This window comes from Camponotus floridanus, unplaced genomic scaffold (assembly GCF_003227725.1).
Source record: "Camponotus floridanus strain SB8 unplaced genomic scaffold, Cflo_v7.5 scaffold4, whole genome shotgun sequence".
Lineage (NCBI taxonomy): Eukaryota > Metazoa > Arthropoda > Insecta > Hymenoptera > Formicidae > Camponotus > Camponotus floridanus.
Window position 1 is genome coordinate 2502483 of NW_020229547.1, and position 11319 is coordinate 2513801.

The 11319-nt window shown below is 44.6% G+C and overlaps 1 protein-coding gene across 2 annotated transcripts; it reads right to left on the minus strand.

Moving 5' to 3' along the window:
- Positions 1-1864: 1864 nt before the first annotated feature.
- LOC105251803 (potassium voltage-gated channel protein Shaw) lies at positions 1865-10742 on the minus strand. Of its 2 annotated transcripts, none has more exons than XM_011258827.3 (5): positions 10250-10742; positions 6878-7256; positions 5579-5773; positions 4461-5499; positions 1865-2775 (listed from the first exon to the last, which is right to left on the minus strand). In XM_011258827.3, the coding sequence occupies exons 2-5, from the start codon at positions 7202-7204 to the stop codon at positions 2711-2713; spliced, it is 1626 nt and encodes a 541-aa protein (XP_011257129.1). In that variant the 5' UTR covers positions 7205-7256; positions 10250-10742; the 3' UTR covers positions 1865-2710. The 2 variants fall into 2 exon arrangements, with proteins under 2 accessions (XP_011257129.1, XP_025267244.1); XM_025411459.1 differs by having other exon boundaries at positions 2658-2785.
- Between the last annotated feature and the right edge of the window lie 577 nt (positions 10743-11319).

The following is an 11319-nucleotide window of genomic DNA, read 5'->3' on the forward strand; positions in this document are numbered from 1 at the left end:
AGTCTCATTAACGCTAGGGTATTGAACGCGATCAATTTCTCTCGTCGTGAGAATCGAGTCGACGATAAGAGACCGAGACGGGTAGGGGGATGTTTCCGGTGATGCAGGGATCGACTGACTGGGATTTCGAAATTTAGTCGAGAGGAACGCGGCGGTGTCCCCAAATATCGAATCACGCGAACGCGGAAACGCGTAATACGATTGATCTTGTCGAAGAAACGACGATTGTCTACGGGATGAAACGCCGACTGTACGTTTCGCGGGATCCATACACTTGATCGCACATGTGCCTATGTGATATGCTTTTGTGTCGTCTATCTCCGCACTTCCTCTCTCCCTTCCCTCCCCCCCCCTCTCTTCGCCATCCCTTCCCTTTCCTCTCAGGCACAACAAATATACGCATATATCCGTGACGTTTAGAGAGACACGTTCTCTCAAATGTACGCCCTAATATGACCCCGCGTGTGTTTCGCACGTGTAGGCAACGAACAGCCGTTGAGAGACTCTGTCCCTTTCCATTGGTATTATGATACGTATGATATAATCTTGAATATATAGGGGAGAGCACGGAGGAGCTCAGTGAGGATTGGTCCCGGTGATATTCAGGGTGCGCAAAGTGATACAGATCCGCGCAATCTCACCGCACCTAAAAGCGGCCGTTCTAAGAGGAGGGAAGTCTTATTCGGGAAGATCCTCCCGCGCGTCGATGAAGATTCTTCACATTTTCACCGTTCATCCGGCCGTTCGTCATCGATAATGCGAAACATGGCGGCGCGATTCTCTCCCCGAATCCCCTCCCTTCCGTCGAATGTCTAATTTATAAAGTTCAATGTGACAAGATAAGGGGAGGGGGAGGAATCGAAAAGCGCCAGTTTGTGCGCCGGATAAGCGGTGAGAATCGAGTGAAAATGCACGCTGAATGTGCGATGAAAATGACAGTCGTACGCGCTTATATGGGTGTGAAAAATGTACGACGGGCAGATATATCTAACGATAACCTCGCTATAAAACACGTGCTGCAATGCGGGGATGCAATCTCCACTGTCGTTTATTCGTTCTATCCGTTTACACGAGTCTCGTGGAGGGGAAGGAAACGTCGCTAACGATGGAAATAATACAGAATTGCGCGGTAGATATAGACGATGCCTGCGGAAGATAGGGACGCGGGGCTCTCTTGATGAGTAATCGATTTCCCTTTTTTTTTTTTTCTTCTTCAATCGAGGAAACGCGCATAGACCGTAGCGATGATATCGACAATGCAAACGTATAATGTCGACGTAATGAAGTTTACGTCCCCGGGGTTTCTACCGTATCCCTCTCGCCGCGAGTGTGTATTATCTCAGAGATCTCTCATCCTCTATCTTAAATTTAGAAGCCACGCGGATGGCGCGCGATGTTCACTTGAATCACAAACATGATGGTCTGGTGGACGGTATAAGACACTCGGCTGCACTCTCTCGCAGGATATTTCCGTTTGCCGGTTAATCGCCAATTACTCGGAAATCAAAGGCAGCATTTTGAAAAGTAAGGAACGCACAGGAACGCTGATGACACATCCTCTCTAGAATAAAATATCCGTAACTATAATATTCGATAAATATTCGAAATTACTTGGCGCGATTCAGCTAAGAGACAGTAGGAAAGAAAGATTGCGATTATTTTCGTAGTAAATATATTCGAAGAGAAAGTGTAGGAGGGAAGAATAAATTATAAAAGTATAAAGTATTCTCGTTTAGGCGCGGAAATTATAGATATATATATATATATATATATATATATATATATATCGCGTGACGCATTTATACATTATATCGATTATAAAAGAAAAATCTAGACGAAATTTTTGTCAAAAAGATTTCAACAATATAAGCCAATATATATTATAATGCCAATATACATCGATTGGTTTACCCGCTAGCGCAATAAAATTGCTTGCGTTATGTCTTTTATGAATATTAAAAAATTCAAATTATGAAGCGAAGGAGGGAGGAAAGTTTTCTATACGAGTTTTCCTTGACTTTCTCTCTTTTTTTCTCTTTCTCTCTACGCACAATTTGCCTATTTGGATCGACAAATGACTCGTGCTACGATCTCGTCGAGAGACTCTCTCGCATTCGCCATCAGCTTCCTTTTTTTCTTCCGTCCCGACGGCGGTGTATTTAATATTATTTGGCATCTATAGAATTAACGGGGAAGAGGTACGTGAAGCGCAAACTGCCGAGCTGCCTTTCCGGTGATTCCTCCTCTCTTGTCCGGACAGAGAGTCGTTTTCTCCTCCTCTCGATTAATTCTACACGTTCCAGATAAATAATAGACGTACGCTCTTTGCGGTCTGATGACACAGCCGCCGCAGGACTTTTACCGTCTTTTCGTTTTCCGGTCGGATCTCAGCCGCCACGCTCGCCACGGCAGTGTTTATTTTGCCTAGCCGTTTTGTTTGTAAAATGTGGGCAACAAGGAGCTGCAATGCTTCCGCAATGCTTCCGCAATGCAGCGAGGTATTAAATTAATTTCCCTACCCCCTTCCCGCTCTTTCTCTCTCTCTCTCTTTCTCTTTCCAAAGCGCATTCCTGAATGATGAAATTTTTACGGATCGTACAGGACAATCTTTGATTAGGGGGTGTACACGCCACGTCGTTCGCTCCGAATTAATTCCGACCAGTGAGTGATAGCCGTCTGTCTCTGTGAGCGCGCTACGACCGCAAAATGGTTAATCCAAACCTCCGGCTCTCTTGGTCCCGTTGGTTCGTAGGTTACAATTCCTCCGGTCTTCCTCTGCAACCCACCATACGAGGAAAAAAAGAAAAAGAGACACTAGAGATTGGTCGGTCGGCTTGGTAGACGCTTACACAGTAAAAAATTGTACGTTCATATATGTTAAAATTTTCTTGCGTTACCACGTTTTTGATTAGTACTTTAATGTAAAATTAACATACAACCTATATGTTATTATTTTTATAACGCTTTCATGTGTTACATTTATGTCAATTTCATAACTTAACACTTTGTACGTATCTCTTAGAAATATTATTTTGAATATTTTTAACATAATCATTTTAAGCAATCAACATGTCCCAAAGTCAATTTAACATTCTAAGAAAAGTTAAAGTGAATCTTCAAATAATCTTGAACTTTGACACACAAAAATAATCAAATTTATTAAAATCAAATGTTTCTATTACAAATAATTTAAGTTAAAATAATTCCTATTATATGTTAATATCCTCAATATTTCTTATGAGTTATCGTAACTATTTTTTCATGTAATTTTTAATTAATTTGTATATCATTTTTACATTACACTTAACTCACGATAACAAAAATAAATGCAAAGTATTGTGTCAATTATTTAACATTTTTATTCATCATTTTGTCAATAAGAAACATACGACGAATGAGTTATTTTAACTTAAAATTTAGAGTGAACTTTCTGAGACATGTGAAAATGTTAAAATTAACATTTTATTTTTTACTGTGTAAGATCCGCACGAAAATCGCGAACTCTAACATTTGTCAACCTTCGACATATTTTTCTTTTTGGAACTCAAATAAATGGCACCGAATAAACGCGCCATTAATTTTTTTAGGCGTATGTCGTGTATCGAAAGATGAAGAGAAACGTGAAAACTAAGTAACACGATTTAAAAAGGTAAACTAGGTACGAGGATTTGAATTTCACGTTTCGTTTCGCAGCCCTGCTTACATTATACATATTTAATAATTATGTGTCAAACATATATATTTATAAGCTTACTTTGCTCCAACTTCATTTCTCGCGCACGACATAAGCGTTAACACGCGAAATTTGAATTTGTAAAGAATATACGAGAGATTACTTAGATATAGAAAATGGAAACGCGTATGTAAGCCATTGTATAATCAGGATTTCGCAAAATTGCGATTTACATTAAGCTTTCACGATCGATCGTTTCTCCATTTCACCTCGCGCTCTTCGTAATCCCGTCTATTAACGTGCGCGAAACAATTGGCATAAATTTCAATATGGTTAATGGAGATATCAACCTTGCGCGCTCAAACAACTTTTAGATAAGTCTCCTGAAAAGTCCAAATAAAATGCATCGCGTGATGATGTGTGGTCTCTCGTGAATAAGGATAAGGTACAAAAAGCACGCAGCACAAACGGACGCGATAATCTACAGTCGACATACAAAAAAAAATCTATATCCCGAATTCGGTTGGATTTGGTCTCTGTATCGGTCTGATCTCTATCAAATTGCCAAATTAGGCAGAATTGTGCGATGTGAAATGACCAGAATTGAAACTCTGTATCAGATTACAGCGCGAGTCGGTGCCAATTACAAGGTATCTTGATCCTTCATACAATTCTCGTCGCATAACACGTGGAAGATTAACAAAAGGATAAAGGAGAGCTCGCGAGATTCGCGCGAGATGCAAATATATATATTTTTTTTCCTTTCAATCGAGCGCGTTCGAGTTACCTGTTTTCGTGGCGAACGGATCCTTGGGATGATTCGTCTTAATGGCGTTCATTCGGCGATTCTGCGGTCCTTGGCCACCGCCGGGACACCCGACGCCAGGCGTCTGACCCATGCCGTGGGGCCCAGTGGCGACCGCGCCCCCGGCGGACTGCAGGTGCGACAATTGCTGGGCGCAGCCGGGGGGCCCGACGGTCCCGGGTCCGCCGGGCACACCTGGCGGCGCGCCTGCCCTCACACGTGGCTGCTCGACGGGCAATACGCGGCGTCTCTTCTTGGGTAACTTGGCTCGCGCCTGCGTGTGACTGTAATACATCGCAAAATTGCTAACGATCACGGGCACCGGCAGGGCGATCGTGAGGACACCGGCCAGCGCGCAGAGCGCGCCGACGAACATCCCGATGTAGGTTTTCGGCACCATGTCCCCGTAACCGACGGTCGTCATCGTCACCAGAGCCCACCACAGACCGAGCGGTATGCTCTTGAAGTCGTTCTTGGGGTTGAACTGGGTGCGCTCCGCGTAATACACGAGACTGGCGAAGATGACGATGCCGAGAACGAGGAAAAACACCAGAAGCGTGAGCTCCTTGGCCGAGGCGCGAAAGGTCTGTATCAGGATCTTGAGGCCCGACGAGTGACGCGTAAGCTTGAACAGCCTCATTATCCGTATGATGCTCAAAAATTCGAGGATGTCGGCGTTCTCCAGATGGGCCGCGAATCGCTGCAGCGCGAGGTCGACGTAGAAGCTCAGGGTAGCTACCATGTCGATCAGATTCACCGAGCTCTTGATGAAGTCGCAGCGATTCGGGCTCGCGGTGATGCGTACCAAGAACTCGAAGGTGAACCAGGCGTTACAGATGCATTCGATGTAGAAGAAGACATCGTGGGCGTTGGTGCGGGTCTTGTCCACCACCCAGGACGTTACGTTGTTAGTCTTTACCGAACGGTTCACGATCATCGGCACTCGCATGTCCGGATGGGTCTTGAGGCAAAAGGAGAGTATCGAAACGCAAATGAAGAAAACGGAGACTATGCTGATTATCTGAAAGATATCCAGATGTACGAGTGTACTTTTAATAATTGTGCCAATGATTTTAGCATAAAATCCACTTGAATCGTACCTTGGCTGCGACGGAGGAGTAGGGTTCATCGAATAGTGACCATATCTGAGGCTTGAGCTTCTGCCACCACGTAAGAGTCCCCTCGTAGTACGCTTCCTCGAAGCCGAACTTCCTGGCCAGTTCCTCTTCGGTGGGTTTCTCGGTGTCAAGGTCCAATCTGTCGAGGACCGTCAACGTTTCCTGCGTGTCCCGGTGCTGCAAGGGGGCGAAGGCGTCGGAGGCGAAGAGATTGGGGGAAGAGAGAGAGATGCAACAAGGATTGTTATTCGTACCTGCGAAACTCTTTTTCGAGGGTGTTTTTTTTGCCTTTGTGGGAGATAAAGCGCGCGCGTGAGAAAAGCGAACCGCGCGGTGCGTGCTTCCTTGCGTGAAAAAGAAACCTCTTTCGCTTTGATCAACCTACTGACATGACCTTTGCGATCATGTATATTTACTCTCTTGCTTTATCCGTCAAGTAATTTTCAGATTCAGATTTTCAGACACGACATAACGATTAATTAACGATTAATTTTCAGAGTTCGACACACTATTGAATCATACGTTCCATATTTCTTTTACAAAATTTATTAACATTTATTTTCAAAAACATGTATCAGAAAAACATAGATTTCTTTAAGAGCGATTCTTTCATTAAAAATATCTACCTTTATTTATTATGCTTTTTCATCTCTATTTTTTTATCGTCTTGGATATCATGATCTTGTTTAGCCTGAAAGAGAATTAATTTAAATAAAACGCGTCATGTAAAATTAATTACACATCTTTCACTGACAAGTAGATTCTAGCTAGAGTATCAAAATTGATTGCCATTAAAAAAAAGACATTAATAATTAAGAGCACTTGAGTGAAAAGACGCTGTGCATTAAAGTCGTGAAGAAATTTGTGAGCGTGATTCGTGATAAAAGATACGGTACTTTTTGAAGATGGAATGAATCAGCGAGAAACTTTTCCAGCGTGTCGGACAAATGATTCTGAATCAAGACTTATATATATATATACTACAAATCTGTACTCGTTATCGTAGTCTGCTTGATTCGCTAAAAAAATTTATCTAGCAGAATATATATCGTACTGCATATATTCTATTTTTCATATATATATACATATAACATCTTATTTATCATATAATAAATTATATAATAAATTTGTGTGATATTATATTTATATTATATAATATAAAAATATAATATACACCTATTTTTCACTCTGAGACCTCGAATGCGGCCTTTGGTGCACGCTTAGGCGTGATTAGGCGTGATTAGGCACGGATATTTGACTGAAACATTGCTCACGATATACCTGCGTGTAGGTCATCCAACAGCAAGGCTCGACCTGATTGGAGTCGAGTCCCCAGAAATCGAGCTCTTCCTCGAAGAGCGGGCCGCAGACGTCCGTGGGATAGTGCAGCTTCCCGGTGCGATAGTAGTTGAGTACCTGGGCGAAGACGCCCGGGTGCCTGTCGAAGAAGTACTCGTTGAGGATCGGATCGTAGTTGGCGAGGGCCTCGGTCAACCGCGAGAGCCTCGTCGCCGGGATCTTCTTCAGGGTCGCCTTGTACGTCTCGTGCCGGATACCGCCCACGTTCAGAACCACGCGGTTCTCCGCGTCCATATTTATCAAGTTCATTTTGATCACGGCTCTGCTACCGCCGGCCCCGACTCAAAGAAACCCATGTGATCTGCGAACAATTAGTAATTGCCATCGCGTCATCCGAAATTAAATCTATTTCTCATCTGATTAAACTTTCTGGAATTAAATTTCTCGATTTTAGTTATGTCTTTTTAAAGAGTGAGAAATGATTATTAATTTATCGATTTCAATTTAAATCTTGTTTAAGACGCGCGTAAATTTTTTTTATATCAAAAATAATTATAATTCTTTTTATAGTTTGAGAAATGTCCAGGAGCTTTACTAATCGGACGATTCGTTGCATTCGATTAAAACACGAGAGTTTTTTGTCAGAATTTACGCAATGATTTCTAATTGTGCAAGATTGAAATCGCGTAAGCTGCATATAATCTTATTCTCCGTTGCATTAAATCACACATCCATGATCCTGAAAGGATCAAGCGAGGAGCGTGCAAAATGATTTTATCGTAATATATTGTCCTGACGTTGCTTTGACGTCGCTATAATATCATTTGGATTACGTAGCGTAACTCGGATGAGGAATATGCCATAATGGTGTCGTTGCCGCTTCAAGTTCTGCCCGTTTCAAAGACCATTTCAATTGGCCGCGTCGACCGGAACACGAACCCTGCTCCATTTAACATTACGATGATTGTGACGTTTGACATTTAATCAAAAGCCGCTTGTACATTTAATCAAAAGTACGTCTTACAAATAACCAGCGTCCGAAATTGTCTCGGTTCTTTTAATCCCGGATGTATATGTGTGTCTTTGTCTCTCTACGAGAATCGCATTCATTCAAGTTTCATTTCACTCTCTGACGTAATGAACAAAGAAATAAATACAATTATTTTGCGGAGGAAAAAGTTGATATCAGAATTCGAATGTTGAGGCTGCCGCGGAAAGAGGATTATGATTAAAATATGTGCGATATAATTATAGAGAATTAAATTGGATTAAATGATTATAAAGGATTTAAAACTATTAAATATATCACCATTAAAATTACCGAAAAAATATTTATTACAACTGCGTACGCGCGATTATCCCACTCGTGACATCTTTTACGCCTACATGTCGTGAATATAAATAAATCGGATTTTGCCAATTATTTTTTTTTGTCGTTGAGTTATTTATACGTAAACTTCCCTTGTATGGAAAATTGCTTTCTAAGTAACCTTTACTTGGTCATGTAACATCAATGCATGTGTGTCAAATTATATACGCATACCTAATATACCGATAATTCCCGCCCGATATATATAACAGAAGGTCCTCAAACATGGCATTTCAGTCCTGAATCCGAAACTGAAAGGGAATAAGCATGCGATTACGATCTGCATTATTTTAAAGTACCAAGGAATAACGCCACTCAATTAATGATAACTGGAAACCGAACAAAAGTTTCTAAATTCATGCCTCGAATGAAATGAAAATTTCGCAAGTGCTAGAAAAAGAGAAATAAGTAACATGTCCCTGGAAAAAGCGAATTATATTGAAAAAGATATCAAAGATTTCACGTCCCTCTCTCTGTATCGTTTTTCACTTAAATTGAGCGATGCAGATTTCACTCGAAATAGTCGAGTTTATTAAAAAAACGAATCCACGGGAGGGGACGTATTTGCGTACAACATTTACGGTTTATTCTGTGATCTTTTACCGCGTAAAAGTGGAGTCGAATAAAAAAAGAAAAAAAAAAGGAGAAAGGTGTCGCGTGAATCAAAGGGGGACAGGTGGTATCGGTTTTTCAATCCCGCGTCGCTTTGTAATGTCCGACGTGCACGTACACGCGGTGTATACGTGTGCGAACGAAGTTATACGAGTTACAAAAGCGAACGCGATACGGCTCGCGCGATTGTTTCCTGCGTGAACGAGGAGTTTTGCCCCGATTATCAAATCAGATTCCGCTCGCGGGACTCCTCGGGGGGGGGGGGGGGGGGGAAGAAAATCTGGAGGGACGGAGACACGCGTAGAGAAAATCACGCCATTCGGATGCCGAATGGCGTGCGTTATCAGGCGGGACGCACCCTGTACGAGGTCGACGTGCCGGAGTCCTCGAATTAGCGCGATTCTAAATCAACCCTGATCGCCAACCGCCAACCCCGGCGGCGGCGGCGGCGGCGGGAAACGTCTGGCATCGATAAAATCCGATCGAATCTTCGGAGGCCGGTGCGCATTCCCGATGACGTCATACCGTACATACCATGTATTTTCGCACGTGCACGAGCGGCGGCGTTTCTCAGACGAGGGGGATGATCGACCGGAGCGGGAGCGGGGGCGGGGGGGGGCAGGGGAAGGGAACGATCTCAGCGGGAGCGTCTTCATTATCGCGTACGTCGCGAGAATCCTGGACTGACGAGGCACCTTTTCGCGCGACCGAGTCTACAAATTAACGTCGGAAACGACGACGACGGTGGCGGTGACGGCCGTCAGGCGGCGACCAACCCCTTGTCGCGCGAGAATCGATAGTCTGCGTGCACGAGAGCGCCGATAAAGCGCCCCGTCCCGTTTATTTCGCCTCCGCGAATGTTCATTCTCTTGGCGAACGTGGTTGACAAATCGCTCGCGAGAATCAGAACCCGACGAGGGGGGTGCCAGGGTGCGAGCTCGAGCGAACGAGGGAGGGCGCGTTAAAAGCGAGACGGACGATCCGAGAAATCAATGGGCGTTAGACTGAACGAGCGTGTTGGAATACTAGAGTAGGTCGAACGCGAATCGACTGGTCTCGCGACCAGCGAAGCCGAGGAACCGAATAGTAACGTGGACAAACGTCCGCCGGAGATGATCCTCGAGAGATAATCCTCGAGCTGGAGATAATTTTATTACAACCGGAGAGAGATAATTGAAAGAGACGAAACCTTTCAACGCTTGCTAATCGCGCGATACACTCGTTGACGAGGGTGCGTGTTCGAATATATAATACTCTCCCAGGATATTCCGAAGGAAGGCCCTCGTGATTGACACGTTTCCACTCGAGCGCGCAAACATCCGACCCTCTCCCTTCGCGTACAAAACCCTCGTGCACGCTTCTCGGATACCCACCCTCGGTCGCGCTCTCTTCATGTCTCGGAGATCTTCCGCGACATGTCGACGGCACTGCTCCGGTTCTCCACGTTCTCCATGTCGTCGCGATGTGACGATGGCGCTCCGCGACGATTGGCACACCGGGTGATCTCGCACAATGAATTGTAGGCACTATGTCGTGTTCGTTTCGTCCCTGGATTCGCGCGAGCCAGTTCCCTCGTTCTTCTCTCTCTCTCTCTCTCTCTCTCTCTATCTCTCTCTCTTCCGTCTCCGGCAGAAGGTCAGGTCAGGCAGGGAGAACGCACCGCGGTCGCAGAGGGCGTTTTCCCCGTCGCCGTGCTCGCGAATGGACGATCATCGGCGGCGGTCAGGCCTTCATCGCGGCGCTATCCGGCAACACCAGCACGGATGACTCATTGTCATCGTCGCCGGTTCGCGTCGTCGTCCCCGTGACCGACCGACAGCGGTTAAGACGAGGGGGCACCGACGGGTGACTCGATTGCGGCGCGTACGGAACTGATCTGGTGAGAGGAACAACGACGGTGGCGGCGGCGGCGGCGGCGGTGGCGGCGGCGTCGTCGTCGTCGGCGTCGGAGTGGGGTCGGGCGTCGCGACGGCGACGGCGTGCGGAGGGTGAGCGCGCGCGCACCCCGAGCGTCGCGACGATATCAAGTGGTTCTCGAGTTGGCGCGTTCGAAGCGACGACTCCTAGATTTGCCTCTAAAATTATATTAAGCCAGACCTTCTTCTCCGGAGCCCAGCCTTTATCGTCAAATTTTCCTGTCCAGGGAATCTATAATGAAAATATATTCGAGCTTCCTTCATCTGTTATTATTATCGTACCTTTGAAAGCGTTTATAACTCGATAATTGTGTGTGTAAGACATGATAAAAGTTGATTAATATATTGCAGACGGATAGGCAAAAAGTATGAATGTTCGACGTAATATTTTAACTCGTGGTCGTCTCGTATATTCACGTACATACATATATTCACATAAGGATGACGTTTGTCACGATTAATTTTTGTGGCTACGCAAGTTATCGTTATTGTTTTGTATGTGTCTCATTCCGAGACACTGTGAAATA